The 26,776-nt window shown below is 42.7% G+C and overlaps 1 protein-coding gene across 1 annotated transcript in view; it reads left to right on the plus strand.

Annotated features, from left to right (window-relative positions):
- ntrk3b (neurotrophic tyrosine kinase, receptor, type 3b) overlaps positions 1-26,776 on the plus strand; it is a gene marked incomplete at its 3' end in the record, with an annotated part of 159,687 nt that overhangs the window by 12,657 nt on the left and 120,254 nt on the right. Inside the window, exons 2-3 of the mRNA XM_079294337.1 lie at positions 16,052-16,126; positions 18,980-19,051. Coding sequence (XP_079150463.1) covers positions 16,098-16,126; positions 18,980-19,051 — 101 coding nt within the window. The 5' untranslated portion in view covers positions 16,052-16,097. The remainder of the gene's footprint in view (positions 1-16,051; positions 16,127-18,979; positions 19,052-26,776) is intronic.

The following is a 26,776-nucleotide window of genomic DNA, read 5'->3' on the forward strand; positions in this document are numbered from 1 at the left end:
TCTGCTTGTGCATTGTACCTGGATGAATATTCTAGCAGGGCATTCTTTTTGAAAATGACCACAATGACCAAAAAGACAATATTTCAAGCTATGAAAGCATATATTCGATATTTTCATATAAATTTGTGTTTTCATAGCACTAGAAGTCCATTAAAGTGGAACTGGTGCAGCGGTTGAAGATAAAACACAGCTTGATGAATTTAATATAATTTTGTTGAAGAACATGAGTTGTTATATAAAGTGTTAATCACCCACAATTGCAGTCTAATTAAAAAAAAAGGTACACATTTTTCTATTCAGCTTGGCAAATAAAGTGCGGATGCTAATCTTAATTATCGCCTCTTTGAAGTGAAATTTGTAGAAAATTAAACCTTTGAACACACAAAAAGTATTTAATCCTTTGTTTGGAGGACATGATAGTGCAGGGTTGTTTTTTTTCCGCTCTCCTTCTACACCTCAGTGTCTTTTACTACCCAAAACGGGACACCTTCACTCCCTGTCAACCCTGTTAACCAGTGTCTGTGTTCTTGCAAAACAAAATAAATTAAGTTTTCTGTTATTTTGACACCTGGCTAAATCACCGCGGCTGAATCTAATTCCAGCTGTGAGCCTCGTTCCTTTACTGCATGTGTGAATTCCTCCTGTCAGACTCCTTCATCAACATAGAAATGCTAATTCCTCCCAAGCTCTAATTAGCAGGAGGACTCAGGTGGAGAAATGTCACACACATGATTCAGCTTAACCTTTTGCTTTGATTTCCCTCAAGCCTTGTTTCTGGTATTCACAGGAAAACAACTCTGGCTCTGGAGCTATGTGTATTAATTTGAAGCTGTGTTTTTTATCCTTCTACATATTTATACCCATATATAAAAGCCTTCAAGACCTGATGGACTTAATTACCAAAACAAAGCCATCAACTTGCCCTCTGGATATAATTCCATCCTCTCTATTTAAGAACGTTCTGCTAACTATTGGCCCTGCAGTAACATCTATTGTCAATTCCTCATTGTCTACAGGAATTGTCCCTTCCTATTTCAAACATGCCACTATCCAGCCCATATTAAAGAAACCTAACTTAGATCCAGCTTTGCCCATGAACTACAGGCCCATATCAAAACTGCCTTTCCTGTCCAAAATTTTAGAGAAAGTGGTGGCCAAACAACTTACTGCTGCACTGGAGAGGCACAATATGTACGACAAGTTCCAGTCTGGGTTTCGTAAGCAACACTCTACTGAAACCGCTCTCCTGAGGGTTTCAAATGACATTCTCATGTGTGCTGATGCAGGTGACTGCTCTGTGTTAGTTCTTCTGGATCTCAGTTCTGCATTTGACACTGTAGACCATGACATCCTGATTAAGAGGCTACGTGATTGGGTGGGCATATCTGGCATAGCGTTAGACTGGTTTACATCTTACCTCAGTGACAGAAGTTTCAATGTCTCTGTGGGTGATTTTGTGTCTGTTACCTCTCCACTTTCTTGTGGTGTACCGCAGGGCTCGGTTCTGGGGCCTTTGTTATTTTCCCTTTATCTGTTACCTTTGGGACCGATCATAAAAAGCTATAATGTGTCCTATCACTTATATGCAGACGACATCCAACTTCATCTGTCATTTAAACCCAGCGAGGCATTCACATTAACTCGGCTCCTGGACTGTGTCAATGCCATCAGAGACTGGACGGCAGAAAACTGCTTGCAACTCAATGACTCTAAGACGGAGGTCCTAGTTATTGCTCCAGAGGAGTTTGTCCCCATGATCAGGCAGATTATTAGTCCTCTCTCCTCTGCTGCCCATTGCAACCTGCGCAATCTTGGGATTTTCTTTGATCGCTCCATGTCATTTGACAAACATGTTAAGCAGCTGTCCAGGTCATGTTTCTTCCATCTAAGAAATATCAGTAAACTGAGATCTGTATTATCAACACCTGAATTAGAAATGATCATACACACATTTATCTCTTCACGCATTGACTACTGCAACTCACTTTTCACATCACTCAGTGTATCTGCTCTTAACCGTCTGCAGGTCATCCAAAATGCTGCCGCCAGATTACTCACCAGGACAAATCGACGGTCTCATATCACCCCCGTACTCCGATCTCTCCACTGGCTTCCTGTAGCATCTCGGATACACTTCAAAATTCTCACCATCACTTACAGAGCACTTCACGGTCAGGCTCCGACTTATGTAGCTGATCTACTTCGCCCCTATTCACCCGCCCGCACTCTCAGGTCAAACGCTCTAGGTCTTCTGTCAGTCCCACGCACACGATTTAAGACCCGTGGTGACCGAGCCTTTGAGGCAGTGGCCCCGAGGCTCTGGAATGCTCTGCCTGAAACTCTGCGCCTCGCAGATACTGTGGATACTTTTAAAAGCCAGCTCAAAACCCACCTGTTTAGGCTGGCGTTTGTGTAAAAGTAAACCCATGTCCTAGACCTGCTCTTAAAATATGTTTTACATTTTTATTTTATTTTTATTTAATTTTTATTTTATTCTTTAACATTTTTTATTCACTCTGTGTAGATAATTTATTGACCCTAGGGTCACATTGTGTTTTTTATGCTTTTAAATGTCTGCTCTGTTAAGCACTTTGTGATAGTACTGTCTGTGAAAAGCGCTATATAAATAAAATTCATTCATTCATTCATTCATAAAATGATTATGTGGTTGAAGCGTCCACATACTCTTTATGGATGAGCACGAGTTCTCCTCTCGTCACAGGCCTGCAATTAAAGATTGATTTGTCATGAGCGGATGTTGTAGTGAGAATTTTAAAAACGTTGTCACTGAATTGAATCTTTGTTTTTGCAGAATCGTATAATATCCAGGTTTTTCTTTCTGCCGATATGGTTGGATATCACGCATACCTTGCTGGAGTGGACTAGCCACTGACATGCAGGATCACACATTTCTTGCGTCATTTCTCATATTTCCTGCATCTGTTCATCAGTATGTCTGATGGGAAAAAGCTCAGATTGCACCAGATGTCCAGTCTGCACCTGAAATACATATGAATATTCAGCTTCTTACCACCTTTAAGCATTTTTATTACCTAGCCTTGCAGCCAGCCAGTGCTAAAATCATCAGTGTGTCAGTGTATAATCGGTGAATGTTGGGGTGTGCTCCTGCTCCACGGTAGAAACAAAAACGGCTGAGCAGGTGGGTATAAACTGGCAGTATGTGTTTTGGGAAATACATTTTTTTTTTTCCTCCGTGAACCTTTTAAATCTCAGGCTGTCTTCAAAATGCTGAATTTTACATTTAATGATAGCTTTGAATTTACTGCCAGATTCCGTCTCAGTGTTGTTGCTGCGAGTATGCGCTAATGTTGTCCGATCTCGTATCACCCTGCATGAGGAAGTCCAATTCGTTTTTATGCTCAGATTTCAGTAAGAAATAATTATGATATTTGAATGAATCAATTATATTCCTCGGGGATACAAGGATACGTTGCAGCTGCCAAAAGTAGGTGGTGAACATAAACAGAGTGAGTTTTTAAATAAGCCACAATAAAGCAATTACTTCATCACAAACCAACCAGTTACAAAGAGGTCAAAGGTCAGAGAATCGAGACAGCAAAGGGTGATAAAACAAAATGGATGATGGATAACTGCCAGATAAAGAAATGAAAAATCTTTAAATGTTAGTTTTTTTTTCTTTCTGTAAACTGGAAGAAAACTTCTATCTGACCAGAATGCTGCGATGAAGTGCAGCGGAGTGGATCTCAACCTAATCCCAGTGTAATTACTTTTTTTCCCCCCTCAGCTGATGGAACTGCCTGGACAAGGAAGGTGAGAGACTGTTCATAGCTTTTATGTCCCTAAATGTCCAAAACATAGATGAAAAAATGGGACTTTGTCAGGAAAATAATTCTTTATTTCCAGCAAGCGGATGGGGATATATCAGAAGTGACACATTTAACTAATTTCTCATGTTTATGATAATTGTCACCAAGTCTCACGAAGAGATTCTTATCAGATGCTATTTAAGCTAATTATACTATTTATACTCGCACGATTAGGTACCTCCATTAGGATCACTTTCAGGATTGCAAAGTGATCGCAGCTTCAGAATGTGGACACGAGCAGAATGCATACATTATGACACCAATACCATTCTGAGACACAAAAGAGTCGAGTAGCGACGACATGTAACGTTTCCAAAAGTGTCACTTTAGCCGAATGTTTCCCTGCTGTAAATAGCAGTTGGCGCGGTGTCATATTCATAAATATATTCCTTTTTAACAATTCGAAATTCGAGACGGGCCATCCAGAGTACATTTAACTGATAATTGAGGTGCAAAGGAATTGCAGTGTAGAATTATCGATCAGTCCGAAAGATCCGCCTTTCCATGTTTGAAAAGATCACAAAGGTTATCTCGACCTGCTGGCAGGTGTCTGGTGCGTACGGACACTTCACTCCCCAGCCAGCCCTCAGTCCCAACCGTCACTCACATTTCAATCCAGTTCTAAAATAAATTCCAAACTTCTCCTCTCCACAATGACAGCCTGCCTTTTCTGAGAGTGACTTTAAAATGAGGATGAGCTCGGCTAGTCAAATCAATCTAGTCACGGTGGAGGAGCGGAGCGGTTCATTACTGGGAGGGCCGAGGAGCTCTCCGATCAGCCCTCTAATATCGCTGTGATCCTCTTCCCTTTTCTTACCTAATTGAATTCTCCAGGAGACATGCCCCTCAGCTGCAGATTTATCATATCCTGAAATTGGAGGAGACTAGCTCCATGAAGGACGTGAGCGGAACATTTAATCCACTCCCCGTGCTGTAAACCGAGCTCCGCGGTCCCTGCCAGGACTTGACTTATCCCACAGTGGACCACTGGCCTTTGGAGACAGGTGTCTTTATTCGGCGTTGCCCGGGACGAACAAGAGCCACTGTGAGACATCCAGCGTCTTTTTGTACTTCCCTTTCCTCTCTGCATTGTAGCAATGGAAGGTTTCGACACGAAAGAGAAGATAACCAGGAGGTTTGTTTTTCAAAGCCACTTCATCAGGAAGGTGGTCGGACGTGGGACGCGGTGTCCTGTTGACATAAAGATGGAGTGCCGATAAGTAGGTGAATCATAAAGAGGAGGCAGTTGTGGAGGACAGTTGCACACAATAGAGATCTGCAGGGGGTTATTTAAGTTGCCAGATCCCATGACTCACACCATGAGCAACTGTCTGTCATTGTCATTATTATTATTTGAATCCACGGCAGGAAGATCATGTGATCGATTGCGTGTGTGGACGCTTCGTGAGCGCGCACCTCTGTGTCTGTCCACTGCTAAGCCTGCGTTCTGCTGCGGAGAACTGCATGATATTTTGGGTTGCCAGTTATGAATGCATGCTTAAGGACCTCTCTTGGTTGCGGTGACTCGCACTTTCTCAAAACGCCTTTAATAGCCTGTTATATACTGCTACTGCTATACACTCACTACTCTTGACCGGCCCCTGGCCGGTAGGGGCCACTAGTTTTAAATTTGTGGCATACAGATCCCGTCCTGGCTTTTCTTCTGTCCTATTCTGTTATTTTACCTGCCCTATTGTATCCCATTGTATCGTTTTGTATCCTCTATCCTATCCTGTATGATTCAATGATATGTAATTTACTTTCCTATTGTATCCAAAGCCTATTTTCTCTCATCTATCCTATCCAGTCCATGGCCCTTGCATATATCCTGTCCTGTCCTATCCCATCCTAAGAATGTATCGTAACAGCCGATTCTATCCTTCATTCTAAATCTCTCCTATCCATCCTATTTCCTGTCCTCTCCTGTATTTAATGCTATATAGTATCCTCTCCTGCCCTATCCTGTAGCTTATTCTCTGCTATATTGTATACTATCGTATCCTGTCGTATTTTCTGATATCCTACTCCGTCCGATTCTATATCCCATCCTATATTTGTTCTGTCTTATCTCTTATCCTATCCTGTCCTGCACCATCATATCACATCCTATCTCAGGGGTTTGCAACTTTAAACCTGCATGCAAAGCAATACGGTAGTTTAACCAATGTCACACTAGCAATAAGTGCGTAAGGGAGTTTTTTGAAATTGTTGATGTGCCATCTCACCTTTTTCACAACTGTTGGTAGTTGCGCGTGGCGTGATTTGGCAAAGACACGCCCCTCTCTGCCTCTGATTGGCTAACACTCGTTCTTTCTTTGCAGAATTTGTGAAATGTATTGCTGATGAACAAGATGGGTGGAAGCTTGGTAGGGTTAATGACTTCAACTCAGATGTGTATCTGTTCATAAGGATGGCAGCCATCTTGTATTGTGCTCTTATGTATTCTGATTATGGTACAAAATGTTTTAAATTTTCATTTATTTTGAATGTCTCTATGCACGTTGCCGATATTGATGGAATAGATAAGTTAAAACTGGTGGAGTTTTAACTTTTGATGTGGTGTCATAATTCAACTTAATGTTGATAGAGCACATTGATTAACAAGAAAATGTAAAAATGGCACTTCATATCAAAAATCTTATCTTATCTGGTCTTGTCCTGTTCTGCATCCCCTCACTGTACAATGCCTTCCACAGTATTACCAGAAATAATAACATATATATATATATATATATATATATATTGTAGACTATATCTAGTCTGACTTTTTGAGATGGTGTGCCAAGAATTGCCAAGTTTGCAGAAGATCCGACTCATTTCAATAATTATGCATCCAGATGGGATGTAGTTAAAGTAAACTCCATTTCTCCGTGCTCCCACATTTGCATGCAGTATATGTCCTATCTGGCAGAGATCCAGAGCTATAGGATCACTTATTTGATGATACATTATCATGAAACTGCTGTTGGCAGCAGAAAGCCTTTTGAATCATGCTACGGATTGTGTGGGAGGATCTTCCTCATAGGCAAGGCAAGTTTATTTGTATTGCACATTTCAACAACAGTAGAAATTGTTGATAAAATGTACTGAATGGTCAGCACATGCAGTTGACAGCCATCTGTTCAGTGCAAACAGCCTGCTGAATCCTTCATCTCCTCCTCTGACTGGTGGGAGAGGGCCACTGATGAACACCTCAGCCTTGACAGAGCTGACTGTGTTTAACAGATCAATAAAGTCTCGCTTCAGAACTTCAGACTGTTGTTTCACAATATCACAGCTTCCTGTATGCACCATGATGTTTTTCGCTGTGGGATAGTCAGCCACGATGTCCAGGATTTTTGTCTCTCATGTCAGAGACCATATCTTTCGGAAAGCAGAGTATTTTGGTGTTCTTGCTGCACAGTTTTCTGACATCTTTTACAGCATAGTCACCAACAATCAGAGTCTCAGGCCCCGTCATTAGCTTTGCCTGCGGCCCTTTCTCACATTTACTCTCAGTTCTTACCCTGCTTTGAGGAGATGGCTGCTTATCCAGGTGATCAGATGGAGATTTAGGATCCTGCGACAATGGAGCAAATCTGTTTTGAAGTTGTAGGCTTGGTTGTTGTGGAGGTGTTTTGCAGGTTTTACTTTTCTTAGCTGTCCTTGGCTTTGTCCATCACCCAGATGGTTGAGGAGGAGTTCTGCCCGTGTGCTAGTGCAGGCCAGCCAGTCGCATCACAAATCTCAGGGCGCTGGACTCTGCCTGTTAGTCGTCCTCCCACATATTTTCTCTTCGGCTTTGCACCGAGAGAGCTCCAGGGAGGACTACCATTTGAAGATTCATTATCTGCTCTGTCCTCCTGTTTCTTGGTAGGCCTGGTTGTGCTAGTTAGCTGTGTCTTAGCTAGCGTTTGTCCAGTGTTTTGAGTCCATGGTAGAGTGGTATCATTCCCACACAGTCCATTTACCGCCACGTTTACTTCTAGTCGGTGGATTTTTGTTTTCAAGACTGCAATCTTCTGTAGGAGTTTGTAGTAGTCATCTGTGGAGAAGGGAGGCATCTTGTTGCTACTTAGCTTTAACTTAGCTGCTAGTTAGCATTAGCCAACAATCCAAATAGCTCGACGACTTTCCGACGGATTTGTCTTCACTCAAACGTTGAAGAGTGATATATGTGATATATCTGGTAAGATATATGTGATATATCTGGCAAATTGAAGCAAGAAAATGCAAGCAGAGGTGCAGAGGCAAGAGCAAGCAGCAAAGCGACTGCACTCTCTCATCAAGGTCAGGTCTCATATAGGTTCTCATGGTCAACCTTAAACTTATACCTTAGAATCATCGGGATCTTTTAAATGTTTAAATTTGTTTGCTGTCTTACCTTACATTTTCTCAGCGTTTTGTTCATTCACGAATGGTTCCACTCTTTCAAGCTTCCCTTTGTTTCATCTATGATTGTCCTTTGAACACATTGGTAACTGACAGTCCCTGAAATCGTTCAGTATTTTGACTCAAATCCACATAAAATCCCTGGAATGTCTTGGAATTTCACCAATCGATTCCAAAATGAGATATCCATTTACCGGTATTTAAAACTGAATGAAGTGCTAAAAAGCAGAAATTGTACATTCACTCATATACTTTTTTTATGAGAAATGGTTGTTAAATTAAAGCTGCACCTATCAATGTTTTACTAATGGCAGAATAAGAATATATTTAAAGCTGAGTTTAAAGCTGGTTCTGTCGGCCCAAAAATCAATCATCGCTGCTGGGTTGCCATTAATTCCAAAGCAACTGATTCGTCCAAATGCTTTTTTTTCCTAAATGGCCTGATTCAGGGCATTTATTGGTGAAATGATAATTGTGGGTTGACAGTGTTGACGTACTCTGCTTGTTGCGCGGCACAGATGGAGGTACGAAGCGTTGAAAGTGACATCCGTTGATGTGCAGATCCATCGCCTTCGGAGCCGCTGCTGAGTAACTCCAGAATCCCGAGCGGATCATAGCCTGATGACACTTGGCAAAATGGCACACTAATTATAGTCATTTTCATTTCGGGCAGAAAGGCTTGAGCTTAGTCATGTGTGAAGTGTTGATACCTTTCAGAGCACGGACCAATGCTCCCGCGACGTTTAGCCCTGCCAAATCTCTGCTGCGGATTGGCTGAGCCTGCAGCGAACAGTGACACTCAGAGGCTTAGGTAGTTTCCCACCTGGGGCCGGATCGGCAAACCGGTGACACAGAACAGTCTGGGGGCAGCTGTGGGATGGTTAAAAAAAACAACAACCCCAATCTGAGCTGATGGCTCTGGCACGGCTTCAGAACAGCACGGCTCTCCCGCATGCAGGAAGTGAACAGAATGGTAAACTGACCGAAAGTAGTTTTTACTCTGTAAAGAGTTGCACATAGAGTAATTTAATCACCAGAGACTTTAATATAAATTATTAAGTATCTGGGTTTCATAGCTTATTATTTCCACTCACACTACACAGCCACAGTGCTATAGTACTGTTTAAAATATGCAACGCCTTCCCAAAATGAGTGGTCGAACATTTGGAGACTTTATTTGTGCGTGTGTCTTGTTTCTAAACAACTTGAGCTAATAACCAGTTACAAGAATCAGGGATATAATATGGTTATCTTTGATACTGATTTTAGATGTCAAAAAAACAAGGACTAGAGTAAGGGTGCGTTCGGGTTGCAATGTTGCATCGTTTACAATTAGCTCAAAACCGGAAGCAACGCCTTCGCAGCATGCATTCGTAGCGACACTCTTTCTTCGGGGACAAGATGGAAAAATCTCAACTTATTTGAATGCAGAAAAGTGCACAGTCATGTGAGAAGAATCAACCTACGCACTCCACAGTATCCGGTTCATATTCAGCCAAACTGAAGAGGACAAATTCTGAAGTCAAGCTACTGTGAGCCATTGGAAAAAAAAGCCATTTATCTTTGTTTGGTTCAGTCTGTGAGGCTCACTGCTAAATTACCGCAACTTCATCACAATCGCAGCACGCAGGTTTTGGTTGCTCAGCAACGGCCCAACCTCCTAAGCACCTTGAATAGAAGCGTGTGATTGTTATTGACAGGTGGACACTTCAGGGTTCTAAAAGCAATAGAGGATAGGTGAGCATCATCGGATATACTATGATCAGTGCAGTAACTACCCACACAGTCTTTGGAGTGCTATTAAAAAGGGCTGCAGACTGTTTTCGCCCAAATAATGTCCAGGTCCACTGAGACCAGCACTTAGTAGAAGCAACTATTTGGTTGATGGGACCATATATCGGGCTGTGCCTCCCACTTGAGGATCGGTCCCTGGGAAACCTCTGATAACTAAAGCATTCATTCCTTCAATTTTTTTCCATTTCGCTTTGTCCTGAACCGTACTCTCTCTCTCTCTCTCTCTCTCTCTCTCTCTCTCTCTCTCTCTCTCTCTCTCTCTCTCTCTCTCTCTCTCTCTATCTCTCTCTCTCCCGGCATTTATCTGTCCCCATGGATTTTCAGATGCCTTTGCTGGAAAAAATATTGGGCTCTATCCTCAGTGCTGAATCCATCGGAGAATCGTTTTTAATAAAGCTGTAATTTGGTCAATTCTGCCTGTCACTTGAATATCGATATCATATTCTCCAGCTCGCAGTCTCTGCTGTTAATGTAATTGAGACAAATTGTCACAATTTGCCCGGTTTTCATATTTTTGCAGTAAAAACGCGGCTTGGAGAAGCAGTGCCCCCCCATATGTCTCCATCATGTTTCTATCTGCCAATACGAACACCGAATCACTTCTTAAGAAATAATTCCAAACATTATTTATCAAAGGAGGACCAACTGGCCGTGCATGCGCATGCTCATGTCTTGTGACCAACACAGGGATGAAATCAGAGAGGGAAGCGAAGATACCGATTACTTTTTCCACTTCATCCTTCATGTGCACAGCACCTGCTGTTTGAGTGCTCTTGCAAGGCAGTAGAGCTTTCCGGTGTGTGTCGCTATACGAGCATGAAGCAGAAAAGTGAAAAAAATAAAAGTACACCTTACACTCCCAGTTGGCTTTGTATATTAATACTGCTGGATAGTGTTTTATGAATCAGATTCTGACCAACAGATGGAAGGCGGGTATCATTTGATAGGCCCATACATTTAGGAAGGAAGCCTGTGCATCTGTCGGCCGTTGCCTGTGATTGCATTTGCATAGAGGTAACAGGAGTGGCTTTGTCTTCATGAGAAACCGCATCGATTGTAATACTTGTTCTCTTTGAAACAAGCTTTGAATGCCAAATGTCCCTTAGGATTATTCTTGGGGATGATCCGTTCCACTCTACCAGTTGCGGCAAATGTTGAAGGAAATAGCTTCCTTTCCTCTGTGTTTCATCATTGCGTCTTCCACTGTGTCCTTTTAATGCAACTCCACTTTTACAATGCAGCTTGCAAGCACTTATGAGTGGAGCAAAGAAAACACAAAAAAACAAAAACAGGTTATCTGATTGATGTGAGGCATGTGCTTTAATCTAGAAGAGTGCTACTTCACCCCGCGCATCCCCACTCCGAAGTGTTTGGGCTGTAGAAGACTGCCGCTCTGAAAACAGAGAGGGAGGCAGAAAGTAGATCAATATCCCAGAAACACACCAGAGACATTCTATTTTATTAAACATTTTCTCCATTAAGGCAGCGAGCATTGTAGATCATCGCAACAAAGTCGTAAATCACAGACAGACAGCGGTATTGAGCGGAATCAGAGAAGATTACCGAGAAACAGAAGATATTTTGATTTTGCGCTACTGGGAGCCTTGTGTATCTTGTTCTTATATTACTACATATTTCTGCTGAGGGATTGGTTCAGTTGAAATGTGGCATCGGACTCACATTGCGCTGATCACAACACCACACCTCTAATCTTACTCAAGACAGACTGAAGTCACGTTGGTTTTAAATGTTCCCCTTTTAAAAACCATGCTCTACTGTTCGCATTTGAGCTGGCGATTTGGAGTAAAGTTGGGAATTGCCTTGCTAAAGGTCTCCTCAAAAACAGAAGCTAAACAATGAGAACACTACTGTATGAACACACACGTAGACCGTACTGAGCAAGAAAAGTTCTGCTATTTGCTCAAAAATCCTCCAGTATAATTCTTCATGTGGTCCCTCCATGTCCTTAAATTCCAAATAGCATAATACTGCTCAATAGTTCCATCACTAATAAACTTCCATACATCAACGGCAGTCACGAAATGAAATCCAAAAGCTTCTCATTGGCTTTTATTCCAGAGCTCGATGCTTAAATTGGCATCCTTCTCTTCTTTCGAATTCTGCCTTTGTACTGTTATTTATTTATATTTTTACAGATTAAGAATTTTTTTATGTTGCTCATATTCACAGCGGCTCAGAACAAGATAGCAGGTAGGGGTTCAGTGCGTTGCCCAGGGCCGCTTCAACACAACAGATGGCTGTTGCTGGGATCGAATCTGTTACTGTTTGGTTCCAGGGTGTTCTCCTCAAGCGCTGAACCATCCTGCCACCCAGTTCAGATTGTACTTTATTGGAGGCCATTTTCTAGAGCAGATGGAAGGTGGATTTTATTTCATAGGCTTGAATGCTAGAGATCAAGCTAGTAGATATGCCTGTACAATTTGTTGTGATAGTATCCTCTTTTCCTTTGTGCCTACTAATCAAGTCCTGTCATGGCACATTTATGAAGAAAGTCCTTTAGGAAAACAGAATTGCTTTGAAACACTACGCAGAGAACAAACAATTAAAGACAGACAAGAGAGAAGAGGCAGTAATAAGAGAGACAGACTTTCATTCTAATCGTGTTGTCAAGAAAAAAGCTCACATCCCCTTTTCTCCACTGCTCAGATCTTCTTTCATCAGTGTAATATTCATTTTGACAAACCAGCGATTTAAAATTACCCCACTGTGTCAATTATTGTAAGCGTGGTGATGAGAGTGTTTGTTCGAACGCCCGAAATGCAAAATCTTTGCCTCTCCGTTATTTTTCGAATTATGTTGACTGTCATTTTTTTTGCTGCTATTTTTATTTGTGGATCCTTCAAGGGTGTGGGAATAACAGGACGGGGATTGAATGCCCCTGCAGAATCAAAGCAGCTTTGTTATTCATATCCCATCTTTTCACAGCAGCCTAATCCACATGCATATTCAATGTGCCGCGGACAATCAGACTCTCTGCGCAGACAACATGCTCGGGTCCGCGGGGAGGTTGTTCCCCGCTTCCTCTGTGCTGTTTGTTAACGGCAGCTTGTTGGGAATGTGGATCGTGCTAAATTTGATCACAGAGCATAAAGCGGTGCTGCAAATGAAAACACTTTGTGCTCACATAAATTACATACTTTTTTTTCCCCAATATCACAATATTGCATCAGTATCTTATGAGGGCATACAATATTGTTGAAATGATGTCCCACTGATGCAGGCCGGTCATATTGCCTTGTGTATTTAATCACTGTGGATGCCAAATTCTTGTTGAAACGTTCGCAACGAGGACAGAAACATTAGAAAGCTGTCAGCTATTAGTGCATCAAGTTAGCCTGAACAAGTGTGGATAATAACAAGTGCTAATATCCGAACAAGGTTTAGTGCACATAAGCTCTTTTATTGTGATAGAAACCTGCTCAGCTGTTTCCTATTTGGCTTTCATTTTTTTGCCATGTGCAATCCTCCATAGCACTAGCCTCAAAGAAATTTGACATGTTCAAGTGGTTTGAGCACGCTGTTGCTACTTCACCTGTCAACTACGGTATGTAAGTAAGAAAAGTCATATTGTGCGCCTGTGAAAGAATACATGAATCAATTCCTTTGGATTTTGATGAGAAAAACCAATAATCCTCCTCCTGTAAAACAAAATATGACGTGTGCTACCCTAAGCTAGTACCAACTAATTTAAACCACCATCATACCCTCAAACAATCGGCAACTTGGCGACAAGGGACTTGTTGCATTATAAGCCCGCCTACTTTTTAGTGGTCCAATGAAATGCAAAGGATTTCAATTTAATTTCTTCTTGCAACTGTGCAGCACTCAAATATAGTTGGGATTCCTTAAAAAGGCATCCAGGCTTGTGGTATTTCCGGAGAATCCCATGATTGATATAAAACAAGACTCCCTTCTATTAATAGACTTTAAAAATGTTCGATATAAACTTGCTAAATATCACCCTTTGGTCCAAAAATCAAGATCCATCAATCTAGGACAGAGGGTTGATGACACTAAGTTCTTTAGGAAATGGAAAGAAGCTGACCGGATGTTTCATTTCAGAAGCTTGCATCCAAGAGGGAGAGTGCATTTAGATATTCAACAAACTTGTTTTGTAGTTTTTTCAAATAATTTTGAACTCAGCTTTCAAATACTCTCCTTATTTCAGTGGCCTTCTCCTCTCGTGGTTTGTGTTGTAGCTTTTTCTGTTTATATGCCAAGATTTTATTGAGTGCTTTTATTTTGACATTCCTGCCGTCCAAACTTGTGTCTCGTCCTCATTGGATAATGAGGTGCAGGCTCCTCCAGTAAGTCAGCTCTTGTTGCTGTCATTTTTGTGTTTTAATTTGACTTGACTCATTTTACATGCGTGACAAACTTTAACGTTTTAGGGGTACGGTTGAGTCGCTAGAATTGATCCAAGATTGATTCATAGATGTAAATAGTTTAAAGCCACTGATGTTTTAAACACGTGTCACTTCACCCACTCTTAAAGGCACAGGCAGTGAAAGTTCAAGTGTATCGACTGACTATTTACTACGGTAGACTTCTCTACGTCAGTGAGCAAGGCCTTGCAAAGGGAATCCGTCATGTCAGCTTGCAGGTCACACTAATGACTCGGCTCCCTGCCTTCAGGGTCGGCTGCCCTCAGTTCAACACGAATGTCGACGTCAGCAACGTTGCTCTGTGGGCAAAATGCATTTGTGTTTTCAATCCACACGCAACAACTACATACCTAACGCTAGAGCTGTCCAGAGGGCCATTTTTGGGCTCAATATAAACCCAATGTAAAAACGGTCTCAGTCACCGGTTCACCCGCACAAAACTGCATTTGTTTCCGCTGAGATTGGTTTTCGCTGACCATTTGGCAAATCCAAGCTCAATTTTCTGTGACTCAGCTCACATTACGGCCCCAACTGCTAGTTTTCTGGATATAATCATCATTTTAAGACTCATTTACTGGAATAAAAACCGTTCTGAAACAACATCACTCGTGTTCTCTTACTGCTAAATGCTCCCACTTGCCAGCCCTCCTAAAAAGAAAAAGAATTGGCAACCCAGTAGCCAACAATAAAGTCATGCACGGCCGGGTTCCACCAGTGCTTGTTGCGTTTTGGCAGACCTGGATCCCTCCCCACCAAAGCAGGTGATGCAACCCGGGGGGGGGGGGGTCGTTGAACACCAGATGCACAAGAGCCAAGATATGTGCTGCGGGAGCAAGTTTGACAAAATCAATGGTGGGAATATTATTCACCTGCTGTCGTCATGAAATACAAACTGATTGCAGCACTGATACTGAACGCTGAAGTGTGAGTGCAATTTGAATGTTTCGGCATGGGCTGCAACATGTGTTTCTATTTGTATGCGTATAGATATTTACGTGTCTCTATATCTGCTGTCGTGCTGTCACGTACAACTTAAATATGTTTCGCGCCGATGGTCATGTTTGTGGTATTACTTTGAAATCTGACATTTGGGATTAAGTCCCCTTCAGTGTTTTTAATGATATTTCCCTCCATCCAAAACAAAGCCATGCAGCCTTTTGCCGTGTCTCCTGCCACATCTCCTCATTTACACCGGCTTAATTGAAACCGGTGTGCCCTGTGTGTGTGTGTGTGTGTGTGTGTTGCCCATTTAATTTCCAAAACCACAACAAACAAATAATTTACAAACGCTCTTTGTCCTGCAGCGAAATGTAAAGGCGCCGGGACGGAGTTATCCCTGGGGAGTGTGGTGAAAGAAGTCATCTGCAGTATTTATTTGGTCCCCCCCCCCCCCAACACTACTTCCCCCTTCAGAACCTGCCTCTCGGCAATTACATCTATCAGAAGGCAGCAGAGAGCGCTCTGTCAGAACTGTTCCAATAATTGCAATTTCAATGGATATGGATTTTTTTTTTTTAACTGGCAACACACAGCTAACTCGGGACTGACTTTGTCCCGGGTGGACCTCTCATTCACTACTCTCTCTCTCTCTCTCTCTCTCTCTCTCTCTCTCTCTCTCTCTCTCTCTCGCAGACACATAGAGAACTGGACGGGACTGCAAACTCTGAGAGACGTCGACATGGAGCTCTACACTGGACTGCAGAGACTGTGAGTGTTGATGCCGATATCAGGAGGGGGAGGCCGTTGATGGAGACCCGCTGTCGATCCGTGTTTCAGCTTGCCCGCCTGCTCACCGCAGAGCGGCCAATGTGTTGTTGTTTTTTTGCCCCACAGATGAGAGCCGTAATTCAGCTCACAACACAAGTGGCTGCAGCTGCGGTGTCGCTGGTTTTAACGATACTTCTCTGGATGTGACAGAAACCCGGTTCATTTTATTGTTTCAGTCGCACGCCGGTGGAACATCCCCTTCGCTTTGCGTAGCCACTGATCAAATAATGCCAAAAAGCAGCAGGGAAAATTGAATAAAGGGTTCCCGCTGTAGCGGTGGGATTTATTATTGTTCTTTTTTCAAATTCATCTCTTTTCACGCTCCTTCCCTGCTGTGCTATCCTACGCTACCAGGCCACATCCTTTACATTCCTCCCACCTCCTCCCTCAGCCGCCGCCTCCCGACCTCCCTCTCCCTTTCCTCTTTTTTTTTCTACTTTCCTCGCTCTCTGCAGAGATCCGTATTCTCCCTTGCCCTCCAAAAGTCAAAGCTGGCCTCTCCCCTGATCCCCTCGACCCCTCATCAGGGAGGCCAAGTGTAATATCTCCCGCACTAAATTAGCATTTTTCTCATTACCACCACCACCTCTCTCCCGCTGCCTTGTCTGGGAACCGCCGGCTTCTCCCCGGTCGGAGTCGGGGCCTTCCCACGGAAGGCAGCAGCCTTGTGGGGCTGTTAGCTGCATAGAGGCATGAGGGGTTCACCTCGTTTTTCCATTTGATCGAATTCATCTTTTTTTGAGTCAAAAGAAAAGGGATGCAATAATTCATTAAAATAAACATTGGACTTTTGACTATTGAGCTGTACGGTTCATCTCCAGAGTAAGAAGCCAAATCCATTCCTCAACTGTTTATTGTTCATATATTCTAAAAGGACCACAGTGTCGCCTTTAAGGCACTTTAATTGAGAGTGTGAATATTAATATAGCAGCAAACAAATATTTTCTCATAAAGATATAGTGGAGTAATTGCCACCTGATCTGAGGATGAAGTCGAGTGCAGAGTGCAGTTCGATAAACATGCGTTAGCTCGTGGTAACGAAGGAACATGTCACCAGTGGCGTCTTTTTTTATATATATATATATATATATATATATATATATATATAGCTGTTGTCTTTTTCATGGGATTTGATGCAAAAAGAAAACATTTAAATACAACCAGACTCATCCCTGTTATTCTTGTGCATCCTATGTGCTAAAATGTGTGCTTTTTTAGTTTAGATAGTTGCCAGTTGGCATTTACCACAATTCTGGTGTTGTATGGTCGAGTAGATTTTTTAAATCTTGTCTTTACCTCATTTCAATCCGTCCAGTATTTTTTATGGTTGTTCACAACTGGCCGTTCTCTTCCACCATTTATACAAAAATGAATGCACTGTAATATGTATATCCTCCGAAATAAATTCATATACCACGTGATCTCAAACAAGGAAGTATAAAGAGCAAATAACTCCTTTTTTCATCCTGACGTGTCACGTGTGTAACCAGAAGTCAATACGTTGATTTGTCATGGAACTTACGTGGTTATTTTCTCAAACCCAACCAAGTAGATTTGTGTCCTAGACCTAATCAAATTGTGTGTCATGTATTTGTTGTAGAAGTTCATTTTTGAAAAGACTCGAGGCATATAATGAGGGAAAATTGACACGTGTTGCTGGACATGCGTAGAAAAACGCACGAAAAGTGAGGAATAACTTTTAGTAAGATATGATACGAACCTTTGTATGAGGATACTTCCCCCTTTAAAGTAACACAATACTTTGATGAAGTTCTGTGGCCTTTCAGTCTGTTCTTTGTGTTGTTTGGAAATCTAAATGACACAAAGATTAAAAAACCTCTTTTGATCCGGCCTAAAAAACTCTCAAACTTGTTGAAGACCCCACATTAAATGCTACAAGCATCGAATCCCTGCTGCTAACAAAGATGATTGTGTTCAATGTAATTGTTATTGCTGCTGGGAGGATAATAACCAAAGCTCTACAGTCATCATTGTTGTACTGATTTCTATGGAGTGAAATAACAGTGAAGTGTTTGCTAATTTTCTTGGGAACCCATCAGAAGGTATCGATGGGCCCCAAAAAACCCTCTGATGGACCCTCGAAGGTCCCAGAGCCCCACTTTGAGAACGTTGGGGTGATGACATCCCAGTCGAACACCACAGAGGTATGATTCGACTTCTAGAAGGTAATTGGCACCAACAGCTGGGTATAATGATGTCTACGACTTCTTTCAGATGCACCATCTGTGATTATAAGATTATAAGTCATTACCATTGTAGCCCTGAACACTGCCAACCAAAATGGGTCGCTGGGACTCCTGGAGAGGATTCCATGGGGTTCACGGCAAAATGAGGATTAGTTGAATTCCACAGTTATTTCACTCCATGCAAGTTGACACAATGTGGAAATGTGTTTCGAATACACGCTCCAATCTGAGGTTTTACTCTGTCAACAGTAAAGTCTCACAAAAGTTCACAAATCAGACGGTGTTTCAAAGTGAACATCCTTTTCGGTGCCAGCTCCGCAGGGCATGCGCGTGCAGATTGAATTTGAAATGATTGTAATAGACATGGTCTCGTTACAGTGGTTAAAGGATGCCTTGAGTCCACCATTTTCTGCATTTAAAACTAGTTTCTTTCCTTGTGACGATCACAAAGACATGCAGCAATAACGAGACAGAAAAACATTTAAAATGGCCCGACGTGAAACTGTGTGCGTGTGTTTGTACGTTCCCACGCTAGGTGTTCATCTGTCTTTTATTATTTTCTTTTTTTTCTTCTTTCCCGTTTCAGAACTATCATAAATTGCAACCTGAGGGTGATCCAGGCTCGGGCGTTCGCTCAGAACCCACATCTACGCTACATGTGAGTAAATATTTCTATCTTTGACAGCCGTGCTTCCCGTGCCTTAAAAAAGAGTTGTTATGATCTGTAATGCCGACAGCTTTCGGCATATGGCCGCAGATGAGTTAGTGTTGAGCAGAAGATGATGCAGTCGATAGAGATGCAGTCGATAGAGACGCGGCTCTCCGGGGGGAGGGAGGGGGGAGACGGTGGTGCCGTCATTACTGTCGCGAGAGCCGCGGCATCTTAAATGAGACATCCATTCTTTGCCTGCGATAATTGGATTCCTATCTGCCCCTGCTTCTTTGTGCGAGCGGCGGAGCAACATGCCAAAGACGCAGTTCCATTTAGTCTGCACTCACCAGATGGACAATTTGTCCAGGAGGCCGAGCGTCAGAGAGCCACACGAAGAGCGAAGTAATTTCTTTAACAAAGGCTGATGTGTCACCGTATAACAGCCTGTTATTCCCCAATTTTCCAGGAGTAAACACGGTGAGGAACTCACTCAGTCTTTTACCTGAACACGTTGCCATTTGCAATTTCCAGTTGTTAGCTTAGAGGCTGGTCTCTCTTTTCTCCTGCGGGTGACTGCTGTTAGGCTTGAATCTCTGCACTTTGCAGTGTGTGTGTGTGTGTCTGAGTGTGAGAAAGAGATGTCAATTTGGCATTTGAGAATGCAACACAGAAAGGTCTGGTCTGATCATCAAACTCACTGTCGTACGCTGATTTTCAGGGAACCGGAGAGCGTGCGTGTACGTCCATTTGTTGTGCACGGATGTAGACTTCGTTAAAGAGAAGTTGCATGTCTCTTGGGTGATTGGTGGAGCTGACCGATCTCATCAACATTTAATGAAAGTTATTTAACCCCCCCCCCCCCCCCCCCTGCCGTTCTCTTTAATTGTCTCTCCAGAAGACGGATTCACCAACACGAGACTGAAAACAAATACGTTTTTAAGTATTACTTTATGCTCAGTTTTTCCTGTTTGAAGGTCTCATACCACTTGAAATTCTCTTCACATTCAGGCTAAAAAACAGAGACAAGTGCTGTTCTACAAATGGAAAAGATCAATCAAGTGAGTTCACTACATCTTCACTCCCACATGGAGGCATTTGCACGGTAGCCAGCGAGCTCCCCGCCCCAGACGGGCCGCGACAGGCTCCCCATTGTCATCTCATTAATGCAGATGGACCGTTGCTAGGTGACACCGAGGATGAGTCAAAAAAGATGAATTATTATGACTTAGCTTAGCCTCAGAAGGGCGACCTCATTGATGTCTGTCACACGGGTCTGCTCGAAGCCCCGGCCATCAAATGCTCAACTGGTTGTGAGGAGAATTGAAGTCATTCTCTTCATCACATGAAGACACAGTAAGCCTTGTGACTGTAATCAACACCCACCCCAGGTATACTCTCTTTTCAATTGTCCTCCTACTGTGTTTCAGTGCTTGCATCATGCATTGCACACATGTACATTCGTATGGATCACTTGCCAATTGTACAATTATGGGTTCGCAACTGTAAGGCACAACAGGCCTGTCGTGTTGAAGTGCCGTGCATGGGTCCGTGATCATATTTAATGTTACAAACCAGCTTCCAGACCAATAAAGCTAATATCAGCTGGTTTAAACGCCTCCCCGTGAATATGCAACGTTCAGAGCAGGAGGCAACATCCGGGTCTGGAGAGTGAAGCCAATGCGGAAGTGTCTTAATCTTGCATTCTTTCAAATGGCCAGCAGGGGGCGCCTCCCCTGGTTGCAAAAAGAAGTCAGATGAGAAAATTACCCTATTCCTCACTTGATTTATGACCTCAGTAAACATGAGTTCATGGTTCTCTGGTTTCAAGTCTTCTTTAATACAGCATGATGTTCATTTCGAAAATGATGTTCCATTTAGAGTAAAATAGCACAAAGCAGGGTATGCTTTAGGGCGTGGCTACTGTGGAAGCTAAGTCTGCTCCACAGAGAGGAAGGCCGGAGCACATGGCCCGCTGCTGTGTACAGTGGACACGCTGCGATAATAACTCTACCAAAACCGGTTTACAATTAAAAGGAATTCAATCCCACTGATGCAAGTACGATTACAGTGAAGTACACCATTTCTATGAAATATTACAATATTTCACCCCTTTGCAAAAAACTCTCCTCGCTCCTCAGGAAACACATCCGTTGCCTGGTCACGTAACTAACAGAGAGAAAAAGACTTCCTATTCCCGCCCTCATATCCGTTCGAAACTCCTCCCCTTCCGTCTCTCCCAATTTCTATTGGCTAACTTCCAGGAGTGTATTCTCCTGTCTGCCTTGCTGTCCCTGAGTTCTCTAACACATTCAATGACCGTCAGTTATTGCTTAATCCCTCTATGATAAACATTCCATATAATAGATAAGACTTTGCAACTTTTGCAAAGCTTCATGTCTTTAGCTCTACTTTTAGCTACTAATCCTAAAACACTTTATGCTTATCTTAATTATGCATTTCCAAAACACTTATGTTTATGACTAATTATGAATTCTTAAATATGAATCATTAAACACTGATTATAACTACTAAACACACAGTTCTACACTCAAATTTCTTACACTACCTTGTGATTGACACTCCTCCGCAGTCAAAATATGGTCACTTCCGTTCACTGGTTGCAAAACGTCAGTCAAGATGGCGTCAGCCATAATTCAAGATGGCGGCGGCCAAAACGCCAAACCCGAGGCTTCAAAACGTCAGTTCACAAACCAATGGGTGCTGTCACTACGAATACGTCCACGTCTTATATTCAGTTTACGGTTCAGAGCGAGTGATTTAGTATCAAATATTGACAAAGACCACTTATGGTGGGCATGCGAGGGGGTGGATGGGTCAAACAATGGACTTTTCATAAATCAATAGACCAGCAGCGCTCTCTTGCATATTTTAACCATTGCAACATCAAGCTAATGCGACATCTGCAGTGGATGTGACGGCGTTAGGTCATATGAATAAATGTGGATGTGTGTTCCCAACTTTACACCCTAAAACCAAGTCATTGTTACATTAAATATTCAGTGATAATTAAACAGACTGCAGTGTAAAACACACCGCTGACAAACAAACAAACAAACAAACAAGCAAAAGTACAGTAGAGCTGACAAGGTCTGCCAGCCCTGACATTCTGTGTAAAACATCTGTCTTGTTCATTAAAAGGTAGCTATATTTAATTTAAACAAATATTGTAGCCTTGTTTGTTTTCCAAATGGCTCTTATCAAAGCGTCAGTGCTGTAATTATGAGGTGACCTCTTCTGGCCCGCTTTATTTAATTTGAGCCCAAAATAAAGCCAATTACAGCATACCACATATCCTGGGAGAGTACTTTATTGTGATCAGCGGGATGCTGTTGCACATATTGAATCCATGCAGCAGCCAATATGTTCAACTACCCGTTACCCTGCTGATGTTTCCTTGAGCAAGACACAGAGCCTCTAATTTTCTGCTACGACGGCTCAAAAGAAAGTCTCAGCTGAATGACATCAAGGTAAATATGCATTGTGCTCCAGACTTTGGTTAACTCCTCAGCATTAAAGCTGTGTAATGTACACTCATGACACAAATATTTGAGCAGCACTCTGAATTAATGTGAATCTGAATTAATGTGCTTGCAAGATGCAAACAGGAAATCAACAAATGTATTTACTCCTAGCGGATGCTTTTTATGGTGAATGATGTCCCATTAGTGTTTCAAGATGATACGACAAGACAACACTGAGTGCACAACCCATTGGCCAGAAAAGATACCGGCATTGTACGTGGGACTCGGAGCACTCCAGCCATAAATGCATGATTTATGGATTATGTTTGAGATATTTATTATCCAGATGTTTTTATTTTCCTTAGAAAGTAATTATCCACTTCATGAAAAAAATCCTTCAACAAATTCAACGAGGTCAGGAAACTTTACCGTCGTGGGAACAGCAGAGTTTACAGCAAGCGGAAATATCATACCTGATAAGTTTTTTCCTTAAACACAGCAATGTCAGCTCTTGATAGGTCTTGGCGATTTATGAGCTATCAGCCCTTTCCTGTTCCGAAATATCGTTATTATGTTGGCCTTTACAAATCCTTTTTCAGTCGACCACTAGTTTAAATATTCACGTAACGGAGTAACTACTGTATGTGAATGACTACTGCCCTGAGCGTAATAACGTTACACTCCTTATAGCAGGTAACTTTTAATAAGTGTTGCTTGATGAAATACTTTTTTTCCCCGTGAGGGCTGTGTCAGAGTTGAGAAATATCTGCTGTTGCAGCTTCTTCTAACATTAAAGAAATCGTCTAATCTTGTCTCCATAGGGTGAGGAAAATGTGTTTGCTTACTTAACCCATAGCTGCAAATGAGTCGATTTATTAATGTTAAAGCGAAAAGTTATCTCTAGTCCAGCAACTTTAAAATATTCCTGCAGGTTATCTGTCTTAAAAATAGGCAACTCATCAAGTAAACACATTACCGTGGCGCCAGTGACACAGCAGCAAATCCTCCCACGCAAATCCTCCCACCGCCTCAAACCTCCTAAGTACCATAAAGTCGACAGTAAAGGAACAATCGGTAATATTTTGCACCGTCTTTGCAGAAAATTACCAAACTCAGCGCCAGTAAGTCCACAGTTGATATCAAGCTGTCACGTCTGTACTCACATATTTCATTTCATGCGTGTCCAGCCTCTGCTCCCTGGACTACCCCCGAATGTGTGCCACCAAACTTTGCTCAGTTTTATTTGCCCGTTTGTGGAAGGACACATGGATCCCTTGGTGGCTTCACATCTTAATTTCACACCACAAAACCAAATAAAACAGGACTGTTTTCCAGTAATAGCTCTTTGTTATCTGCAGGCTTCAGTATCTTGGTGGTTATAGAGGTTAGGCCTTCTACTTCCTGCTATTACATACTAAAAAAGTCCATATTCCTGACTGTTTAGACAGTTTACACAGTACAGCTGCGTGCTGTGTATAATTACGTCAAAGGAGCCGATAAAGACAGACAAAGTAATGCCTATAATGACTTTATTAAGACAACAATATCACAGGCAGTGTTAGTTATTGTGGCCAGCTGAAGGGTTTAGCATAAAGCATAATTGTCTGAATTTAGTGTAATTGAGTAGGTGTGAGATCTCCTTAATGTGGCTGTTAATCATTCTTGATTAAAAGTAGTCAGCCTTTTTATTTTTTTTCACCCTTTATTTAGTTTCACCATTCAGTTCTATTCACAAAGCTTCGCTGGAATGACAGGAAAGAAGCCAATGCTACTAAATCACAATGTTGCTCACTGGGGTGATTAAATAGACACGAACAGATGGCTTTTAGTCACTTAACAAATACATAAATATTGCCGCCATTGACTCAGCTAATATCACACTCAGTTAAATGATCGACTCGCCGAACACAAATGTCTGCTTTATTCCGAGCACGATGGAAGAGAGTTTCAGTTTCCCCAAATGTTCTCCAACCAGGACCCTTTAAAAAGCCTCCTACCATAGTTGCCGTGTTAGATGTGTAGTAGCCTGCGATCCATTTTACTTTCCAACTTTACTCTCACCTGCTGGATGTGATGGCGGAGATATAAAGGACAAGGGCCCTTGTGAAATGCCTTCAGATAATGGTAATTGTACAGCAGCTTTAATCTCCCTCCGAATGTTCTTTGAGATTACACAGACACCTGGTGCCACTGAAGGTTTTCGCAGTGCGCCTCCTCTCTTGTTTCTTGCTCGTCGTTGGCCCCGCTCAGTTTCGTTCTCTCCCACGCCCTCGCAATCACACAAGCGTCCGAGAAGCGACGATGCGACCTCGGCTTGGCTCGGTCCGGCGGGCGAAGAAGGAGACGTGCCGCTGAAAAAATGGTCGCGCCATTGAGGATTGTCCAACCAGCAGTTTAAAATGCGATGCTTTTCCCCGAAGGCTGAGGGTGAGGACATCCCCAAATATATTTGTCCTGTGATAATTGTATGTTTACTTGGCCATTGACCTTTTACATAGCCATACTCCCTTTGCTGGGACTCATGGCCTGCTTGTTGCCCGGGCCTTAAAGAAATACCGCATTGGCCTGAAAATTCATCGACACCGATTACGAGATGACCCACATTTTCCATCACCTGCATCTAGAACAATAGTTTTTGAAGAGAAGCCACACAGTAAGAGTAGTGCTGTTGGGTAAGTCTCCCTGAGAAAAGGTTCAGGAGAAGTTCTCTTCCCCGAGGCCTATTTTCTCACAAAAGTGAAACATTAAATACATCGGCCTCGTCATACCCTCTTGAAGTGTCCCTCATCACGACATTCTGTGGCACTCTTCGCTGATTGACGGATGATTTTGTCTCTGGTTCGTTCTGCAATAAAGACGTCGTAGACTTTTTTTCAATCGTTATCGCTTGTCGGGACTTTATTTCCTCTGTGGCAGAAAAACATGTTACTCGCTAACATTACTTCTTCTTTTACGCAGGAAAATATGGTGGTTCAGTATTTTTGGTAAATACACTTTTTGGCTTGATACTACTGATGCTTAACAGGGTAAAAAAAGATCTCGGTTGGATCAAAATGCTTGAGAATTAAAGTAGCTGGGAGCTTTTAATATATTGTGCAGATATTTAGTTTGATTCTGAGCTTGATACCGCTCAAATAACTGTCACCAGCACTTTTAAAGCGTTGTATCTCAGTCATTTAATTATTTCAGACAACAGGTTGTTGTTTCTTGGGGAGTTACATGCCGGGACTTTTTCTTGATCAAATGTTATCAATCTGCTCATCTAACTCATTAGCCTTGTGGCTCGCGTTTAATGTGAGGAAGGGGGGACTTGTACCTCTGATTGAAGACAATGGCAGACTGCCGCCTAGGTGGATACTTCCCAGCGTGCTGCTGCCCCCTTTGATCTCTCCGTGTGTCCGGGCGTGAATGCCCAGTGTTCCTGCTCTGTTCCATGACATTCATCTTGCACACATTCATCGTGCGCTCAAAGAAGCAGGTGGAAACAAAGTCAATTAACAAAGGCGCCACTGCAAGGTCTCGGGCTTTCAACTCATTTCTGCCACCGCTGGTTCCAGCCTTTCTCGTTTGATGCTGCCGGCCCGGCCAGGCGCCGTGTTTTTCCCCCGCCTGTGTCAAATTTAAGGTCAGCGTCTGGACGGTGTGGCAACTCCTCCCTTTATTCCAGAGCAGCCGAGGGAGAGGCCCAATAAATCTGGAGGGAACGTTGTCACCGGGGAGCTGGAAAGGTCACTCCCCACAGGGAAAAGGAAGTAGACTCTCCCTCATTAAATCTTCCCGTCTTTTTTTCTTTTCATTCCTAAATGTCACTTTCGTACTCAGGTCAGCTGGCCGCCCAGCCTGAGACCACCTATAATTAGAAGTCTGATTATTCTCTGTTTACCTTGCCGAGGCTTTTAAACTCCCTCCTCGGCACAGCTTTTAAAATAGACTTCCAGTTCTTCCTCCTCCTGCTCGATGCCTTTTTTGACAGAGTTGCTCCTCTAGGTCTTCAGGCAGCGTATTCACTTCAAGCGGTGGCTAAGGACATGAAACGGTTATCCAGATGACACCTGCGGTCTCTGTAGTGTTCTGCCTGCCGCCTCCACCGGCGCATGAAAAAAAATCGAGCGGTGCATCTCAAAGGTGTAAATGATCGCTAAACCCACACCGTCTGTGTCAAGCATCTCCCATTCACGTTGGAGGCAGTCGGCCGACGCTCTATCCTGGAGACTCGTTGGCTGTTTGAGGGACTGAAATTGAGACATTT

The sequence above is a fragment of the Melanostigma gelatinosum genome (assembly GCF_949748355.1).
Source record: "Melanostigma gelatinosum genome assembly, chromosome: 2".
NCBI classification, from domain to species: domain Eukaryota; kingdom Metazoa; phylum Chordata; class Actinopteri; order Perciformes; family Zoarcidae; genus Melanostigma; species Melanostigma gelatinosum.